The sequence below is a fragment of the Equus quagga genome, chromosome 12 (genome assembly GCF_021613505.1).
Source record: "Equus quagga isolate Etosha38 chromosome 12, UCLA_HA_Equagga_1.0, whole genome shotgun sequence".
Taxonomy (NCBI): Eukaryota; Metazoa; Chordata; class Mammalia; order Perissodactyla; family Equidae; genus Equus; species Equus quagga.
This window is the reverse complement of record NC_060278.1, coordinates 46,078,931-46,100,059: the sequence shown is the minus strand read 5'-3', so window position 1 is coordinate 46,100,059 and position 21,129 is coordinate 46,078,931. Positions and strand designations below refer to the sequence as shown.

The 21,129-nt window shown below is 44.4% G+C and overlaps 1 protein-coding gene across 3 annotated transcripts in view; it reads left to right on the top strand.

Annotated features, from left to right (window-relative positions):
• Positions 1–21,129, top strand: part of TGFB2 (transforming growth factor beta 2) — an 83,037-nt gene that overhangs the window by 33,362 nt on the left and 28,546 nt on the right. For all 3 annotated transcript variants that reach the window (XM_046679602.1, XM_046679603.1, XM_046679604.1), the window contains one exon: positions 18,681–18,844. In XM_046679602.1, the coding sequence (XP_046535558.1) occupies positions 18,681–18,844 (164 nt within the window). The remainder of the gene's footprint in view (positions 1–18,680; positions 18,845–21,129) is intronic.

Here is a 21,129-nt window from a genome sequence, read left to right as displayed (position 1 = left end):
CGCACTGATCTCACGTCACCACTCTGAGAGTGACTTGGGTTCTATGCGTTGAAATCTGAATGAACACTTCCCAAGTTTGAGGTGATGTAGTGAGCGGGAAGAACCCCTGCTGGGAGTCAGGATCTTGGTTTGATAATCGCTTACTGGTACTTTCTGGTTACAAGCTCTCAGTTTCCTTATCTGCAAAATGGGAGAGCTACCTCAAAAGTTGTTTCCAGAGGATTAGATGAGAAAATGTAAGCAACTGTTTGTTATCTTTGAATGTCCTCTGGGGATGTGTGGCTAGCATATTCTTCAGTGACAATTAAGAATGAGTTTAATACAGTCGTGCCACATTTCCTTGTTTATCACTTTGCATTTAACAAAGAACTTTCACATACATCATCATATTTGAGCCTGATTAGAGTCCTGTACAGGGGTCACCAGTTCACAAGGTATGGAGAGGTTACAGGGTCTTCCCCAATGCAGCACAACTTCAGGGGCAAAGGAGAATTCTCACTAAAGAGTGGTAGTCCTTGGCATAAACTCTGCATCCCTTTAATCATGAGGTTTGGGAGTTTTTTTACTGAATAAGTTTAACATGACCACAAAGTCTCCTTACATAGCTGCAACAGACAGTATTGGGCCAGGAGTTAGAAAATCACACACAAGACATGTCCTTGGCTGGTGAGGAGCAGTAACATGGACCTCATGTTGGCGTCTTCAAAACCTAAATTAGGCTGTTCATAAGCTCAGTCCCTGAGCTCTCAGTGTTGTCTGGCTCCTTCCCCGTCATCCCCCTTTGAGGAAAATTGGAGATTCAAACTGCTAGAACCAGTCTTGCCTAAGAAGCCTCAGTACAGCATCACAGGTCATCAGGGCGGTTGCATTTTAAAGGTCATCTGGTTCATGTCTCCTTGAATCTTGCATAAGACCCTGGCTGCTCCAGGGAAGTCACTAGCTCCTTCTGTGGATAGCTCTGACCCTTAGAAGGCTCATCATTTACTGAGCTTGGGCGAGTCTTCTGGGACTTTCCAACCCAGGTCCTTGAAGTACTATAGAACAAACCTTTATTGGAAGGGGAGGGGACATGGAACCATGGAAAGAGTGTGGACATGGGGTCAGATAGACCTGGTTTGCAATTTCCAGACACTTCTTTGTTCTGGCTGTATGCACAAGTGACTTGCCTGCTCTAAACTTCACTCTCTTCATTTGTACACTGGGAATGATGGGGAGCGGGAATTATCTAGCACATAGTAGGCACTGTCAACAAGACAGCACTTATATAGATGTCACTAAGGTTAAAAATGAGATTATAGCCAAGAAAGCGCTTTGTAAATTGCATGTTAATGTGGGTACTTTTTACAGTAAAATCACTAGAAGTCTCCTTTTACACCTGCTTTATGTGCGAGTAATCCAGTGTGTCAATAAGTCTAGGTTTTCAGACACATGCCTGACTGAATCAGGCTCACGTGTGCCCACAGGTTCCTGATACTAATAGTTATAAACTGAGGAGCAGAGGCAGATCCAAGAACTGTGCTGGTTTGTTTGATTCTGTAAGGTAGAGAAAAGGATGGCTCCCATCCACAGGGATTCAGAAACTGCTATGGTCTCGACATATGTGACCTTTTCTTTATTCCTGGTGTTGACTTACAAGACAAATCCACCAGTTATTTTATCCTCGAAATGAGTTTATTTGGGAATAGCCAAAAGAATCACAATTTGGGGTGTGCATGCTATGGCAAACCATAGGCAAATCCGGAAAACAAAGTTGGGGAGCTGCCTTTATAGAGAAAAACGGGGAGTAGGGAGGGCCTGTTCTAGATGAAAGTCCATTGGGGGAAGGTAACAGTTCAGGGCGGCAATGGCTTCTCATTGGCTGAGCTGTGGTGTTTCTCCTTGCCGGGGCTATTTCTGGGTTGGCAGAGAAATCTTCCTTCACTAGGAAAGTAGTTTTACTCCCCTATCTGAGATGTAAGCATCCTTCTCTCCTGTTTGGTGTAATTGACAATGTGTGGTAGGGCATGAGACCTCCCAATACAGTCCTTCCCGACTCCAATTTAATTAAGGTTTCTTTTATTAATTTCCACTAGTTAGGAGAGTCTTGTTGGCATCAGACTGTGAGAGTAGATGCAGCCTTTCTCTTCTCTTCGCAGTGGTCTGTTAATTATTTAAGCTTACTTTTATTGAGTACTCACTATGTTCATATTCATTACCTATTTAACCCATAATAGCAATTCTTAGAGGCAAGAGTTAGTATTGTCACTTTTTTTTTTTTTGAGAAAGATTAGCTCTGAACTAACATCTGCTGCCAATCCTCCTCATTTTTTTTGCTGAGAAAGATTGGCTATGAGCTTACATCCATGCCCATCTTCCTCTATTTTATATGTTGGACACCTGCCACAGCATGGCTTGATAAGTGGTATGTAGGTCTGCGCCCGGGATCCAAACTGGCGAACCCTGGGCTGCTGAAGTGGAATGCACGAACTTAACAGCTGCACCACCAGGCTGGCCCCGGTATTGTCACATTTTAAAGTTGCAGAAGTGAGTCTGAGTCCTTGCTGCCATGCTTCTCACGTCTATCAGGTAAAAATCTAAAAATGTAACTATAATACACAATATGATAAAGGTTGTTGGGGCACAGAGAAGGGAGAAATTGATTCTGCTCTGGAAGAGCTAGAAATTCTTCTGAAAAGAGGGACACTAGGCTAGACCTTCAAGGATGACTAGAATTTGTCAAATGTAAAGGGTTTCTAGGTGAAGGACATGGTGGTGTGTCAGGGCTTGGCAAGGTTGGAGATTGGAAGTAATATGGTGCACTTAGGGGGTGGGGCAGAGTCCCGTGTAGCAGGGACGGGTGGGAAAGGGAGGTGGCAGTGTGCCTATGAAGCTGGAAGGGTAGGTTGGAGTCACAGGGTACAAAGCAACACATGCCACGAAGTGGTCTCTTTGAGATATTTGGAAGTTTTCAAGACTTTTCACTGGTTAGAGGTTAAGAGAGAGGAAAGGCTGGCTGAGAATGGAGGTGGGCTTGTGTAATACCATGATGCCAATATTGGTGGAGAAGGTGCACCAAGCTATAGCAGTTAGTGCTTTCTAACCTTGAAACCTTTCTAACCTTGAAACCTTTCTAACCTTCCCCAGAAGCGCAAGGGTAGGCAGTGACCTCCCAACCTTAGATGGAAGAGTCTAGTCCAAGCCTGGCATTCTTTTAGACGTAAGGGAACTGAGGCCTGGAGAGGCTGCTGATGCCCCGTCCTGAGATCTACAGACAAATCGTACCTCACCATCCTCTTCATGCTCGCTTCTGAGAAGCCCTTCCCTATTGTGCAGTTTACATCCCTTCACAGCCTAAATGGCCACTGTCCAAGACCCATTCCCACTTGACCTTCTCACTTGCTTTTACTCACACTAGACTTGCCAGGAAAGATCATCGGATTGAAAGCTGGAGAAATAGGACTGATGCTGTGGTGACTGTCTTTATATATATATTAGACTCAGAAAGTGCTTTTAGGACTCTGGGATCCTTCTCTGAGATATTTTAAGGTGCTGAACATGCCATGAGGTTCTTGTCTCTGTGTCCACCAGCCTTATTACCCTCCCCATCAGTGTTATTCTTCACAGAAATGAATGCAGCCTGGAAGGTCCACCAATAGCGAAAGCTTGCATCTGTGTCCTTTGCAAGACTAGAAGCTGTAGGTAGAGGACCCTGTGCCCTCACAGAGCAATGGGCATGAGGTTAGATATAGTGCATAATTATAGTAGAACTTTGGTAAAGGCATATTTCCTTCTTTGAACCCTCCAGCTTCCTTCCTACAATAAAAAAGAGTAATGTACAGTCAGTTGGTTTCAAAAAAAGGAAGCAAAGGGATCAGCTGGAGTTTGTAAAAGTCCATCTGTGTTTGGGCTGCATCTATTGACTGTCCAAGGCATAATGGCCTCTGTGAGGCCATCATGGGGGAAGAGGGGTCACAGCTGGTTCCCCACTCCAGAGGGAAATTTTTAAAGTGCTAGAAACTCCTGGGCAATTGCAGACTCTCTTTGAACACCAAAAAATGATTTTGTCATTGAGGCTGATGGTCAGAAGCATCTCTGAGTCTTTGCTATGCCCACTGCTGCCACTGTCTATGGTCCAGTCTCCTCCCACCCACCAAGGGAGAAGGAGCAGATTGTTCCAAAGACGTCTTACCCCTCCTGCTGAACTGCGAAGAACCTGGCACTCTCCCTGCTTCTCTCTCTTATCTTTAAGTCATTCCCAAAGTACAGTTACAGAAAAGGTCACTGTAAGTCATGATCCCTGAGGTGGCTGCCTACACATAAATCACTTTCTCCATCCTTCCTGGTCCCTTGTAGGTACTGTCACCCTCAGGCTGCTGTGCATTTTAGGAAAATGCTTCTGTTCTTGGCACTAGAAATAGCTGTTCACAATAACAAGGAAGAGAAAACTGCTCTCACCAGAGCGTCAGAGCCAGTTGAAAGACAAGAGTGTTTATTTTAATGTTGCTGCATCTCTTCAAGTTGGAATGCCACGACGGTCTCAAAAGCCATCTCGGCCCACTTTGCCTTCACCTTAGAGTGTGCCCGATGGGGATTGTGCTGTTCCATGGCCGATTTATATCTTACAGGAGAGGTGATTCCTGAGCCTGACGTCAGAAGATCGGCCTTGGATTAGCCCTAAAAGCCCTGAGAATCACTGAAACAACACCATTTGGCCTGGGAATTGTGGTTTCCTCAACAGTGTAATGAGGATAACAGTACCTAGTTTACCGGGTTATCATCAGGTTCAGATGAAATAATGTGTGAACGTGTGTTGTGAAGCATGAAGTCCTATGAAGGTGTAAGGGGCTGTGACTAAGATTCATCGTTATCATGTGACTTAGCTGTTGAGCAAAGCATTTATTTCCTTTTGTTTTGTGATATTTATTGGGCACCTATTATGTGCTAGGAGGCCCTGTCCTGGGTCTGGAGCCAGGACACAAGAGTGGGAAGATGACAGATTTAGCTGCTGTCCTTGTGAAACTTACAAAGCCTCCCCCATATAGAGCTGGCGCTCCCAGGGTCAGTGCTCCCAGTGCCAGTCCTCCCAGTGTCTGTGCTCCCAGTGCCAGTTCTCTCAGTGCCAATTGTCCCAATGCCAATCCTCCCAGTGCCAATCCTCGCAGTACAGATCCTTCCAGTGCCAGTGCCAGTGCTGTCAGAGTCAATGCTCCCAGTGCCGGTCCTCCCACTGCAGATTCTCCCAGTGCCAGTGCTCCCAGTGCTGGTCCAATGTGCAGTGTGGTTAGGAGAGTCTACAGGGGAGCTCGCCAATGAGGTGAAGTAGGTGTGAGCTGACGTCTTCCTGACCCTCAGCGATCCCTCATTCAGCGCTACAGCTGCGCAGTGACACAATCGCTCCTGCTAGAGTGAATCCTCGGGGTGTTGAAGGGCACTGGACAGAACTGAGAGGAGTCACCAAGTGTCCCTGGTCAGAGCTACTCTGACAGGAGTGTACCCAGACCACATCGTGAGGTGCTCTGTTGTACTATGTGTGTATCTTTCCATGGTGGCCTTTCATTCACTCACACACTCAAAAGTGAAATTAATTTACTCAGATGAGATTATGGAGCTGACTATCTTCTCACTTTTCTGACACAGGGAAATCTTTCAGCTATGTTGTCTATCCTTTAAAAAGAGAGACGCTTGAAACTAATATTATATGTCAATTATATCTCAATGAAAATAATAGTCTAATGAAACCAATGTAATATGACAAGAAATGGATGTCTTCAATGACATAGTGCACAGCCCTGACGTGGTAAAAGTTATTCCTCTGACTTTGGGATGATAGGTAAGGATGACCTGTGCCGGCTTTGAGTCAATTTCCATCTCTGTAGCATAGTTTTCTCCTTCTTTTATTCTGGTTAAGTGTGTGTATATGCCACTCTGGTGCCTGGGGATTCTATTTGCTCTAACCATCACACGTCTAAGAAGCCCTGGCTTTATTCAAAGAGCTCCTCTTTAAAGGGGATTTAGTAAATGCTTTTTAAGAAGTGGAAGAGTGAGGCTGGCCTGGTGGTGCAGCGGTTAAGTTCACATGGTCCGCTTTGATGGCCCAGGGTTCGCCAGTTCGGATCCCGGGTGCGGACCTGTGCACCGCTTGTCAAGCCATGCTGTGGCAGGCGTCCCACATATAAAGTAGAAGAAGATGGGCGTGAATGTTAGCTCAGGGCCAGTCTTCCTCAGCAAAAAGAGGAGGATTGGCAGCAGATGTTAGCTCAGAGCTAATCTTCCTCAAAAAAAAAAAAAAGCAAAAAGTGGAGGAAAGCTGTTGACTTGGGCCTAAATAAAGGCACTTGTTCCCTCCCATCCACACAACCAACTGTGAGAAAAGAGAGCAGGGAAAGCTTCAGAAACCACCTGAGTTTTGACCCCTGTCAGAAAGACTTCTGACTTCTTCTAAGGAAAATAGAGAGAGCTGTAAGAGAGCGTAAGCTTCCCTAAAGAGTAGGAACTCATTTTTCTTAGAATTTTCCTTCCATTCTCAAAATTACAGTGCCTTCCATCTTTGCTGGGCTATACAGTAAATTAGAACTGGTGGGAGTCACCCTTTGGATGTCCTAGCTGCTATTGGTTAGTCAGTTTTTGCTCCCAGTGTCCCTAAGAGCAGATTAAAATTTGTACATTTGCACATTTTATACTCTACACCAAAATCACAAGATTGAAGCAGAACTGTATGACTTGCTCTCAGATAATTAAATAAAAATAACACATACTCAAACATTTAAAAAAGTACTTAGCTGTGATCTAGTTCTGCAGTGGAGATTCTTACTTTAAAGAGTGTTGGGTTTTTTCCTCTCACAAATGGAGGCCCAGTCTTGAACAGAAAGCTGCTTAGCACCCAAACACAATTTCTTAAAACAAGCATAACACCCGCGGCTCCATTCCAGAACTCATTCATGCCATGGTTCATCTGGATTCCTATAATTCCTTTATGTTCCCATATCTTAATTGCCCATAGCTGTGTTGCCAGTACAAACAGGATGGGGAAGAGTACACGCCCTTAATAACTACATCTACCAACCCTAAGAAAGCACCATCCTTTGAAACTCGAATATTCTTTGTGAGGTACTGAATGGCCATCTACTGAAGTGCTCATAAGGATATCTGATAACTAAAAATTCCTTCCAAGCAGTTCTTACTCTCTACCATCTTTATATTCAAGATTCGGGGCTAGTGTTCACCACGAAGAAAAATTAGACCTTCCATTCAGCTCTTAAAGGAAGCATATTTGGAAACTAACCCTCAGAGTGTTGATTAATAGAGATTGAGCATTCTGAGGTGAGGTGAGGTGGGTTCTGGAATCTTCCTCAGCCCTGTCCCTTTGGCCATTTTTCTTGGTGATTCTCAATAGGAAACAGTAGCGTGCTGGCCCACCTTGAAGAAGATGTGCCACTGGGCAAACAGAAACCTCATTGTGGCAGTAGTGTGTGAGTGTCCAGCTCCAGGGGCCCCCTTCCTGTAGTCTTGGCTGTGCCCCCCTGGAGACCAGCAGCACAGTGGTGGTGCCTGGTGTAGTGAAGGCACCTCAGAAGGAAGAAGTTCTAGTATGGATTCAGGTCTGTATTCACCTAAACAAATCATAGAAACTTTGTTCATGATCTGTAAATCTAAGGCATTGAATGAAATAGACACTAGGGATCTTTCTGACTTTGTCCTCTGCAATATCATTTATAAATGAATGCACAAGTTTACCAAATTGGAATTCAAATCCATCTCAGCATATTTGAAATGAGGAATTAAGTCAAATATGTACACATTGGATAAGGATATATTATAAAATTTATACAAAAAAAGCCTCAGGCTATAAAACATTGGATAATAATATCTTTAAAACAGTTTGTGTGGAAAAGACCGAAGACTTGTAATTTATTATGCATTCAAAACACATGGAAAATATGATATGATTGCAAAAGTTAAAAAAGAGAGGGAGAACAATTCCCTGTTGGGATATATTAATAAAAGTGTAAATTCCACAATAAGGAAAGTTACAGTTCTATTCTACTGCACCTTGGGAATTATGTTCAGATCGAAGAGTCCGATTTTGAGATTGGAGCAAAGAGGAGAACATCCACAAAATCTAAATTGCTTTCATGAAAAATAATGAAAGGAACTAGGAATGTTTGCTTAGAAAAGAGAAGAGCTGGGGGTGGGGGACATGAGAACTGGCTCAAATTTTTCTAAGTAGGGTCAAGTGGAAAGGGAACAAATCATCTTGTGTGGCCTAACTGGACCCATTGGATAGATAAGCAGATCTGAGTCCAAGATAGGGACAAACTCTTGTCCAGTTGGAACTGTCAGGGAGTGGAGTGGGCCATCTACTTAAGCTCTGAGTTCCCTGTCACTGAGAGACTTCTGGGAGAGACTGTCCTGTCTTGTCTTGTTGCAGAGAGAACTTCAGTAAAAGGAATTAAATACGAATAACACTGAGAGAGCACCTAATAGGTACCAGGCAATCCCTGTCTGGGATCTCATTTCTAAGTGCAATGAAGAGTTTCATTGACTGTATGTGCATTCCTTCTCTCAAACTGGATAATCCAGACCATGTATTCCTTTTCATATCTACTCACTCTCAAGTCATGAATTTAATAACGTTAGTAATAATAGCCCATGCCACTTGGTTAAGTTGGTAAGTAGCTTGCAATCCCAGCAGGGTGTGCCCTGCTGCTTATTAGCTTAGCTTTATGGCAGAGCAATAACTCAGCACAGTGCCTTCAAGTAATTAGGCGATTGCCTTGCAAAGAAATTAGGCCACAAGCAAGAAGCTTACAAAAACTATAGAGAAAAGCTCGCAATACAAGACACGCATTGGTCGTTGTATGCATCACTGCTATAATTTTAGAAAGATTAGAGAAAGATTTTCAAGCTAGTAAGGAGCCACTCCACCCATTAAGCATGTCAGAAGTCCACCCCAATCATTACAGAGCTGCAGGGCAAATGCAGTAGTTTCTGGAAAGGAGAATGCTGAGGTTTGTTTGTTCTGGGATAAGAGTGCTCTCTTTGCAGGGATGAGCAAGAATGTCCAAGGTTGTGCATTTTAATCCTTATTTTGGCAATGTTTGGTGTAATCCTGGAAAGATTTTACTCCTCAGTTTCTCAATCTGTAAAGAGACACTAAAAATAAAGTGTGCTTCCAATCTGTTAAGAGATTAAGGATGAGATCCTAAATTTCCAAGTTTAATTCGTTAATGGAATCAATGCATATTGCCTTCTTTCTGTTGACCTTGTTGGGAGCCATTGCTGAATTCTAGAATAATTGTATGGATATCAGTGTCGTGGGATCATTGACCTCTTTAAACATCATTAGTGGACCAAAATCATAACTACTTTGCCCCCTGGATATTATAGAGAAAAAAAGCACAGACTGAAGTGAAAAAAGAAAAAGAGGAGAGAAAGAAAATGGAGAAAAAGGAGAGAGGATAAGAAGGGAGAAAGAAAAAGAAAAAAAAATCAAGAGAGTTTTATGTGCTTTAAAGAATGAGATGATGGCAGAGAAGAGAGCTTCAATTGTCTGTTCCAACCATGAAGATAGCCTGCCACTGTGAGACTGTTCAAAGGGATATGTCACATTCGTTGTCCACTTGCCCATGAAAGTGGGTCCAGGCGCTCTCCTCCATGCTTGTTGTCTCTGACCCTCCTCTAGGTTAGCCATTGGCCTCTTAGCAGCAATAGTCGGCCTGCCTCTTTCTGCAAACAAAGATTTTACTGCTAAAATCCAGTACACCCTACACAATTCTCCTGCACAGTCCAGAGCATGGTGAGAAACGTAGCGGAATTGAAATGAAATAGGTATCTCCCTGTAGGTGGGGTTTTATGAGCGTGATGGAAACTTTGGAGTAGAAACTAGAAATCTCGTGTGTCACAGTTCAAGAAAACCAACCACCTTGGGCCAGCACCACTGTTATTTTACTTTTTTTTGCCCTGTGTAAGAAGAGGCCCAAACACTCATGCTGACAGTATGCACAGTCTCAAATAGCAGTTAGACGAAGGCCAAGTCACATAAGCTGATGCTGACACAATTAGACTCACACTTGCCAACAGCATGTCAAGTTTGACACCATCCCCCTCTTGGAGACTCCCACTTAAAATTGCAGATGCTCTGGTGCTGGGTTACATTTAATAGAAGGGATGGCCGGAGAGAAAATCAGAACCCACTGCTGATGCGCTGTTTATTCCTCAGTCATTTTGTGTTAAATTGCTGTGACTTGAATGTCAGCAGTGTTTGGGATGTGGTAGTGAAATAAAATCCATATCCAGTGTGCCAAGACAAATTTCAGAAAACCCCAAAACACAATTGTCTTGGTTTCTTGCTGGCGGTATCTGCGCACACACAAATAGAAGCTAGTTGACTGCCCTCCAACCATTTGGTGGGTTACTTGTCTTGCTGCACACTGAGGGATGTCTAATGAACCCCAAACTACTTCCCTTAAAGCTGGGGATGTCAAGAATGAGGGACCACTGCTCTCATTAAGCCTGTCAAAAGTTCACGCCAGTTACTATAGAGCTACAGGAAATGTGCAGTCATTTTTGGAAGGGGGATGAAGAGTTTGTTCTGTTCATTCGAGGAGCTTGCGGATAAGAGCCAGTGGATGCCACTGGAGTTGGGGGCACTAGGTATGTCAGAAGGGGGTCCAAAGGATCCTGGGCAATATTGGTATTAGCAAGATGCCTCTTATGGGGGAAGTTTCACACTGAGCAACCCCCCAGATTTCCAAATCAGGTCTGTTCTTTTAAGGAGCATCAGTGAAGATACTGGGCCTTGTGTTAACGTTCTTGAGCTTTATTGCAAGGTCAAGCAGATCTCCAGTTGAGGAACGGCCACTTCTTTGTGCCCATTTTTGCAACAATGCTCCAGGGTAGATGTTGGTTCTTCTGTCTGGAGTGGTGTTAATGCCTCTGATTCTGGGGGCTCCTGCAGAAGGCAGGACATTAGAGATAAGCCAGAGCTTTTGATTGCTGGGCCAGCCTCACCTTGACCTTAGCTAAAAACTATTTCACTTCCTTTGCTCTTAACTTCTTGATCTTTGAAAGGAGGATAAAAAACACTTTTGCAGAAAGGAAGTATAGAAAGTGCTTATAAAACGGGAGGGGTCATGAAGTAGAATTCTGAGTCTACAGTGAGACCAGGCTGTTCTTTTTGGGGTGGGCATGGTGGGATGGACATATTTTATATCATCCCTAGCTAGTTCATGACTCTGAGTAGTGGGAAGGGAAGCCTAGCCAAGGTTATTGTGGTTACACCCTAGTCTAGGGCAGAAGTGAGTAAACCTGAGTGTAAAACAGAATCTCCTGGGAAGTCGCCCAGTAGGTGTGGAATGGAGCCGGTTAATAAGAATATTAGTAAGTCCCCCAGGTGATTCTGATGTGGCTGGTGAGTGACAATCATCTAACCTAGGATTTAGGGGAGAAAAGCAATTTTGGGAGGCTCCATCCGTGGAGAGCATCAAAATGACATTGATGTAATGGCAGAGCTGCAAGTGATGTGAGTGGCCATCTAACTCAACCCGCCACCAGATTCAGGACACCCCGCTGCATCTTTTGGGACAAGGTGCATCTCCCAACTACATGAATTCTTGCAATGAGGTGACAACTCCCAACCCCCACCTTGAAGGACAGTGCATTCCTTCTTTTTTTTTAACTCTTCTAAATTATTGGAAAATTCTTTATATATTGAGCCAAAATATGACTCCCTGACTCTATGGAAAGTAAGGACTTTCCTTATGCAAGCCCCTGAAATATTTGGAATCTCTTAAGGGGTTTGATGCCTCTAAGTTGTCTCTTCTTCAAGCTTTCTTTCCGTGAGGGGTTCTCCGTCCTGCCTGTGCATGAGAATCATCTGAGGAGCTTAGGAAAGTCCACCTCAGTCCAGTTAAACCGACTTGCAGGGGCTGGTTCCCAGGCATCAGTATTTTCAAAGTTTGTGAGTTTGAAATGTACAATCAAGGTAGATAATTAGTGCAAATCACAGAGGAATTTTATTTTTCCATTGTAAGAGCCTCAGAGCTCTCATGTTGCTGCGATTTCTTCATCTTACACTTTTTTCTGTGTGTAATGCCTGATCAAAAGTTTAGATGCTTCTCTTTTTTTTATTAATTATTCAAAAATATTTATTGAGCTGCTACTATGTTTGTGTCCTTTCCTAGATCCTTTGGATACTTTATTGAACAAGACAGACATAGATCCCTTTATGGAGTTGACATTCTAGCAGTAAAAGACAGATAATAATAAACAGTAGACTAAGTAAATAAGTCAGTTGTATAGTATGTTATAAGGTGACGAGTGCTTTCAAAAAATGGAAAAGTCTGGGGCCGGCCTGGTGGCATAGTGGTTAATTTCACGTGCTCTGCTTGGGCAACCCAGGGTTGTGGCTTTGGATCCTGGGCGTGGACCTATGCACCACTTATCAACTGTGCTCTGGTGGCATCCCATATACAAAGTGGAGGAAGATGGGCACAGATGCTAGCTCAGGTCTGATTTTCCTCAGCAAAAAAAGAGGAAGATTGGCAACAGATATTAGCTCAGGGCTGATTGTCATCACCAATAAATAAATAAATAAATAAAAATTAATTAATTAATTAATTAAAAAGTCTATCATAGATGCTCTTTGTCTTTCCATCCTTGCGGATTTCTTTTCTTCCACGGTTTATGTCAGTGGTTCTAAAACTTGGGGCACATAAGACTCACCCAAGGAGAGTTTGTTAAAATGCAGACCATGGGGCCCTACCCCATGCCCACCCTTTGAGAAACCCTGCTGTATAGGATCCATACATCCGTGCTCATCTATGGGAGTCTGGACTGCCCTGTGAGCCTCTTGCAACTTTTCCCCTAGAAGGGAGACTAGCTTGGACTCAAAGTTCAGGTACAGGGTGAGTGCCTCAGGCAGGAAGACAAACACAACCCCCTGGCCTCTAACCAGCCCTTTCCTACCCACACCTTCTGCCTTTCACTTTCAACTGCTGACCTGGCTTATCCTGGAAATCCCTCAAGAACACTGAGACCAGAGCCCGGTTTCCCTTGGTGGTTCTGGTCAGTGCTGCCTCCAAGAAAACTGCTGTTAGAAGCTAAGGTCTCTTTCTTCTTATTCCCTGGCTTCTGCTAATCTGCTTGTTCTGTTAAATAGCGCTAGTCTCACCAGCTAGGAGTCAACTAGTACCTTTTAGCACAGTGGTTCTCATCCTTCAATGGGGCATCAGCTTCCACTGGCTAGTTCGTGGCTGTCACAGGTTCCCAGGTGAGGCAGATGTTGTGGGTCTAGGACCACACCTTGAGAACCACTGCTTTAGCAAAGACAACAAATACCCGGAGATCCTTGACCCAAAATTCCAGTGTCGGTCCTGCACCATTTTTTCTGCCAGTTTTGCGGTGTAAGCAACCTGGGAGGGAATAAACAACAAGTAGATGGTCGGCGCATTGCCTTCCTAAAGGCTGAGCTCTGGACATCCTCGCAGGATTTCTTCCAGGCTCCAAGTCCACACTCTCTGTTAGGGCTCCTCTCATATTGGTGGTGTTATAAGACCTTTCCTTCGTTTTCGTTTTTTTTAAGTTGTCCTACTAGGAGCATCGTAGCGGAAGGTGGAATTGCTTGATGCAGAGATATTTGGTGGGAAGATAGGATTCTCTTATCGCCCTTTCTGGTGGCCAGAATTTAGTAAAACAGGTGTAATATTACAGGATGGTGGTGGGGAGTCTGTGAGAACGTTGGTGACTGTAATTCCTCTCTGCAGGGGGAGGAATCCAAGTATATAGAGTCCTTTCTAAACTGCCCCAGTACACTTAGCTGTTCCTGCACCTTTTCCTCTCCTCTTCTAATTAAGTTAGGCAATAAGAGAGTTCTCTCTCCCTGGGGACACTCGAGGAGGGTCCAAGGACCACTTGGCAGCATTGTTGCAGGATGGGAAGGGAGACAAGGAAGGGACCTTTCTCAGGGGAAATTTGTGCTGGACCCAGTGCTCGAGCTTTCCGTCTGCTTGCGTATGTAGTCCTGACAACACAATTCAATACATATGAGGTAGGAAATTATTAACCTCATTGTATAGATGAAGAAACAACCTCAGAAGACCATAATAATGTTCCTCTTGCCACATAGCTAGGACTGGTTGATTTGGGATTAAAATTCAGATAGCCTTAAAATCCTATAGCTGTATGTGACTGCTAACTACAGAATTTGTGGGACCCTTTTCCAAAATGAAAATGTGGGGCTTCTTGTTCAAAAAGCAAGAAAAATGTACTGTTGAAGATTCTAAAATATAAAGCTTTTCCCTTTGTTCCGTGGTTTCTGTCTCTCTCTCGACCTGTCATGCTGTTTTTGATGTGCTCTTTGATGTCGCGTTCCTCTGGGTATGGGGATACTCCCAGAGTAGGAGCAGACTCTCACAGACATCTAGGGCCCTGCCCTATAACTTGAAGTGTGCAGTCCACTAGGTCCTGGGTTCCCCCTGCCACCAGCGACTGGACTGATGTCATGTTGAACCTGGCATCTCTCTTCCCATAGGACCGTCACTCCAACCCATAGGATTGCACCCTCTGCACTAGGATGTGCCTGGTACCTGGATCAAGAGTGGGTGAGAGGCATGCTCCTACTGAGTTGCCCTCTGAATGCACTGTGGCACTGCCAGCTGCAGGTGGGAACAGCTATGCCCTGCTCTGAGATGGTTCAGGTGTGTGTGTCTGATCTGACTCTGCCAGGTGAGGCTGGGGGCACCAGAGGGCAAGGGGTAGGGCGTGAGAACCAATCCTAGGGAGGCCAATAGCTCATGGAAATAGGACAGCACATGCCCCAAATCTCCACGCCCCCTGGGCATGCTCCATTGTCTCATCAGACTTCACTTACAGAGCCTACATTCAAAAATGAAATGATTAAGGATTTCAAAATGGTGACGGTAGAGCATGAAACTCAAGTGTAAGGCTTATCTGAGCATGGGGACCCTGTGCATCTGCACTGGTCACAGGCCCGTGAAGCCAGCCCTGGGCTGCGGAGAACTACACAACTGTAAGTAAAGATTCCTGAGCTCAAGGTATTTACAGAGGGAGAAGACAATAGGCAATGAGCTAATAAATTATTTGGAACAGATACCAAGTCAACATATAATGCTAATAAAATAGCTTGTGAGTAAGTGCTGTAACTAGGCTTTCTGTACACTGTTACTTGGTAAATTAAAAACTAGTTAGATTTCCTCATTTTTTTCCATCTGTCCATTCCCCAAAGTTTGATTCAGCAGGGACATGTGGCCACGGTTGAAGTGAGAGGAATAGCACTCACTTGATGTTCTGGAATCTCCTGTGTGCAGCATTTTGCCTGAGAGGAAGGCACATGAGAGAGCATGGGAGGAGGAGCAGAACCGGCCTGGTAGTCAGATGTCCAAAGGGTTCAGGGAAAATCGATCGGGTTGAACCGAAAAAACTGGGTCAGAAATGGAGAGGAAGGAGCCAGCCAGGGTGTGAGTGTGGGTAAGTTGGCAAAGGTCAAGCACAAGAACCTGACCACCTGGCGATGGGATAGGAACTGGGGTTGGAATTACAGAGGACTTTAGAGAGAACTCCCATTCCAAAGGGGAAAACGGGTTCTTGGAGAGGGCAGAGGAAAAAGCTCCATCCCTCCAAAGCTAAGTGGGTGGATCAGTACTACACAAGCCATTAAAGACCTACCCTGGCTCCCTGGTACCCTGAGCCCAGGGCGCCAGCCCGCCGTGTCCAGCTGGGTATAGATGGGCCACTCTCAGATCTTCCTACATGGTTCATCCAAAAGCTTTTATGAGGTAAGGGCAGGATCACAGACTAGGCCAGAGCAATTTGCTGTGATTTTTTTTTTCCCAAATGCAGAAACATTTGGCAAGTTGCTCAAGTTCCTCAGCCAGGCAGGGGGCTGGTGACCCATAGCAGATGACAGCAGAGGACAGCTGGGACCAACCCTTGGAAGTTGTAGTCAGTTCTTGGTCAATGGTCTTTATGGAGCAAGCTCCCGCTGCTGTGGGCTGGAGCAGGGGGTTGGGGAAGGCTGCTGTTCCTCCTGGCCTGGCCACTTCACTGCGGTTAGAAGACCAAAGCAGAGCTGCTGATGGGGGCTGCTCATGCATTAACTGCTTCTACTTATAAAACAAGAACCAAAAATGTGGATTTGTGTTATCAGACAGTTGAAATATAAACAGCTGAAATGGTTATAATGGCCAGAGGGGAGGAGGGCTGTTTGCCAACGTATAGGGAGCAGAGCAGAACTGCACTTAACTATCGAGCTACTCCTGTAAATATTTGCAAGCGCCCCTTCAAAGCTCGAAAGCCTAGGACAGGATCATTGGACGATTTCCTTAGAAGAAGTGGAAACAAAATTGACCTCGTGGTCCGAAGCGGCCATAAAAAGAAAGAGTGTGTATGGGCAGAAGACCAGAAAGGGAAAAAAATTGTTCTAAGTTTAATAAACACAAAAGAGAATAAAAATAAATCTCAAGAGCACTTATTTACAAACTTGATGGAACGATAAGATTGGGGCGGGTGGGTGTGAAAGATGGGTGTTTGTGGATGTAGAACAGGCCTATGGCGGTTCCACTGGAGGGGAAGGGGGAAAATCAACGAGATGTTTACTCTTCCTAATGACAGGAAACACACTGAATTAGCTTTGCCCTCTCAGGATGCTCTTTCAAAGCGTGTTTGAAGCTTCTGCTGTCTGAGGGGGAGGCCATGCAAAGATGAATGCAGCCACTAGGCCTGTGGAAGGTTCTGGCCAAACTAGAGGGTTCAGAGCCAGCGAGTCTGGCCCCAGCTTTGCCCAGGCTTCTCTGCCTGGGCATCCAGCCTGATTTCAGCTGAGCTGATCAGGCTAGTACCAGCCCGTCCAGTCACCTGGGGTGGGCATGTTCCGGAGGAGAGAAAGATCGATTTTTTTCTCAGCAGCTACGGTTTTAAATTGCCGTGCTAGGGGGCTCCAAAAACCTTTCTGCTTGTATGAAGGTTGGCTCGCCTGAAAACTGTCCACCAGCTCCTTCAAGTAGCCACGGAGCGGGCCATCACCGTATCTGCATAAATACTTTCTTTTCTCTGAACCCTGGATGCTTTAGATTTTTGGGGGTTTTTTGTTTGTTTGTTTGTTTGTTTCTGAGGCTTCTGGGTCACGAGCTACAAGGCCTCAATTCATAACGGTGGTTTATGAGCGGTCATGGGGCAGAGCGTGGCTTGGAATTCACCGTGTCCCCATGAGCTGCTTTCAGAGAGTCACAGGACGTGGAAAAAGGGACCGGGGAACGTCCTTATGGGGGATGAAAGTGCAGAACTCTGATGATGAGGAAATCTTGGTGTGTTCCTAGCCTTTTTTTCAGTGCAATCGTCAGGGCGTGGATTTCCCAAGAAATCATGAAAGGTATTTATTTCTATTTTAAGATCGGCAAGATGGCTCATTTATTTAATAAGTTAGTCTTGCCAATAGCCAGATGCCTGAGTCTTTCAAGACTCCCATTGATGACCAGCTATGCAAACAGTGGATATTTGGTGAACTCCATGTGCGCAGAGCCCTGTCCTAGGGATGTGGGGAAAAAGAAAGACCTGGCAAGTATGGTCTCCACCCTCAAAAATCTTAAAATTTCCTGGGGGCAAACAAAATAAACAAACATAATTCAGAAGTAATAAAAACATTTGCAAAGAGCCATAAACAATGATTATGTGGTAATGAAGCTACATAATTGAGGAGAGGGTAGAAAGTAATGGTGCCACCAGGGTTGGAGGGAGCATTCTGGAATTATGAAAGTAAGCTTGCAGGAGACTGTGGAAGAGAATTGTAGAAATATACCTGTAACAAGTGGCCTGCCGGGTGTAGGTGCTCAATAAATGGGGGTTGTATATGAAGCCCGGGGGTAGAATTAGGACCTGCTTTGGTTTTGGTGTAGAATAAATTGCATATTGAAAGGCAATGGCAGATTATAAACTCTAACAACCCGTGAGCGTGAAATTGTTGTGTACTGTCTGCATCTCTGCATTTTACATGGCTCAGAACTGAAGGAATTTGGGCTGATTCTTTCTCTTCATTAGCCAGGATTTCCTTCTACCAACGGACATTATCCTGAATAGAATCTTAAGACTGGACCTGGTGTAGTTTGTATGTGGCTATAGTTTTTTTTATTCAAATCCCCTCACCCTAACTTGATTACAGGGTGTGTTTGGTCATATGTGTGTGAAAATCCAAAATGTCAAGGCCAAAAAAGCTGCAATACATGAACCTGGATAGAGTAGAGTATTTGGATGCCAACGTTTCAAGGAAAAAAAATCATGGGCACACTGCTTGCCATTAGGAGCTGTTTTCTTGGCACATCTGATTAAAGTGTGTGCAAGCCCATCAGCTCTCTTCAGCCATCGATCCTCATGAGCTTGTTCCAATTCATAACCATCTAGAGTTTTCCACCCCCTTGTCAACTTTTCAAAGGATAGAGTTAACTGCTTGCCCTCAAATGGAGTTGGAAGTGGTTTGTTAATCTCTCTTAATCTGCTACCTCTGTAACCAAATGCACATGTTTGTTTCTTTTTCTGGTTAAATTGATAATGGTGTTAAATTGGGCATTGGAAATGAAATCATTCTGTAGACATTTCCCTTATGGTTTCTTGAGACTATGTCATGCTGCATGGTCTTTTTTGAGAGAACAATGGATTTTATCATTTTCAATGATTGCCCTAACTTTTTACAGATGCCATCCCGCCTACTTTCTACAGACCCTACTTCAGAATTGTCCGATTTGACGTCTCAGCGATGGAGAAGAATGCTTCCAATTTGGTGAAAGCAGAGTTCAGAGTCTTTCGTTTACAGAACCCCAAAGCCAGAGTGCCCGAACAACGGATTGAATTGTATCAGGTAACTTTTGTTTGGGTTGTTTTAACAGGAAATCAGTTTGAAATCTTAGGATAAAAGACTTTCTACTGTCTTAGATTTCCTAAACTGATAGAAAGCATTCTGTATGTTCATGATCATGATATAGGCCCTCATTTGTTATTACTCCTACAATGACCACTCATTTCTCACTCACTCAGGAAGGAAGGAAGAACCTTTAGAATGAAATTGTGAAGCTCTGAGCACACTTCTTAAGTGGCATCAATGGCTGGAGTACACACCCTCGGGAGGGCTTTAGTCCTGAAATCCACCCCCGATTCTGGAAAGTCAGATGATGTAGGCCCAATTCCATGCTAAGAAGAGAAGTCAGCTGACCTCGCTTTTCTCATCTTGTGGCCCACCTTTTCTCCTTTTCTTTCTTCCTATTGTCTTCTCTCCCTTTCACTGTTTTTTCTTTCTCTATTTGCTACCTCCCGCCTCTTCACGAACCTGTCTTCTTTTCCTGTCTGAGTCTACCTGCTCTCTCCAGGCCACATCCCTTACTTCACACACACACCCACATCCTCTGTCCACCTCTGTCCTCCATTATTTCAGGCAGCACTGACATCTCTCTCATCATCCTAAGTACAGTTGCTGGGCTGCCGTGTGAATGGTGATGATGATGATGAAGTCCCAAGTTATTGAGATTTCAAAGATGTTCTTAAAAGCCTGTTACTGAAGTGGAGTCTAAGGGCAGTAGCATCAGCATCACCTAAGAGCTGTGAGAAATGCAGAATCTTAGGCCCCATCCCAGACGCATCAGGTGTCTCCATCAGACGATCTCCAGGTGATTCTTATGCGCCTTCAAGATCTCCAGGATCTTCATGCGTCTTTGAACGTCTTATGTGGAACGCGATCTCTAGTGATTCTTACGCACAGTCAAGTACTGCTCTAAAAGCCCTGAGTGTGGGGAGGGAGGCGGACCTGTACATGCATTGTAGTGTCGTATGAACAGTGTGTGCAAGCATAGAGGGCAGAGCTGGAAAGATTTCCCTAAAGGGTTGACATTTGAATGGGGCCTTGAGAAGTGTCTGTTAAAGCAGGATGAGGGATGGTCACTCTTGGCAGAAGGAGCAGCCTATGCAAAGACAGAGTATTGAAGGGGCCTGTTGAGGGCACCAGATGGATGGCGCTCAGTGCCTGGAGGTGAGGAGAGATTGAGGAGAAGGTTGGCCCCTGGGGAGAGTGTGTAGAGGGAGACAAAAGAAGATTAAGAACAGACCCCAAGAGCCACAGTGTTAAGTAGGTGTGTATGACAATACAACTAAAGAGTGGACTTACTGGAGGGAAAGAAATCAATTAACCTCTGTATACAGGAACCTCTTATTATGAAAATGGAGAATTACTATACAAATAACTGTTGTATGTGAGAGCTCAGAGAATACGTTTAACGTTTTTAAAACAATTTGCAAAGACTAGTTTATATGTGTATTTGTGAAAAATAATTCTTACTTATTAAAACGAGTCCTCAATGACCTCTCCTGAGGGACCTTCAAATCTTAAAGTGCGTTTTGGGAGCACCCTGAGGGCAGTGCAGAGGCTGACAGGCTGGCCATTGCTCTCCGTCATCCAGGAGAGCGTCAGACAGTTGGCTTCCTGTGTGGAGACCTTCTGTTCAGCACTTCCTAAGTATTATTTCAGTTAATACTCACAGCTGTATTGTGAAGTTTGTATGCTGAGGTATCCTTTTCTTCCTCATATTTATTGAGATATAATTGGCACATAACATTGTATTAGTTTAAGATGTACAATATAAAGATTTGATGTATATTTATATTGTGAAATGATTACCACAAGTTTAATTAACATCCATCACCTCACATAGTTACACTTGTTTTTTTAAAGATATGCTTTTTTTAGCGAGGAAGATTGGCCCTGAGCTAACATCTGTTGCCAATCTTCCTCTTTTTTTTTTTTCTCCCCAAAGCCCTAGTACAGAGTTGTCCATCCTAGTTGTAAGTCCTTCTAGTTCTTCTCTGTGGGATGCTGCCACGGCATATCTTGATGAGTGGTGTGCAGGTCTGCGCCCGGGATCCTAACCCTGTGAATCCCTGGCCGCTGAAGCGGAGCATACAAACTTAAGCACTATGCACTGGACTGGCCCCTACAGTTTTTTTTCTTGTGATGAGAACTTTTAAGATCTACTCTCCCAGCAGCTTTCAAATCTACAATACACTGTTGTTAGCTATAGTCACGATGCCGTACATGACATCCCTAGGGCTTATTCACCGTACAACTGGCAGTTTATACCTTTGGACCACTGTCACCGA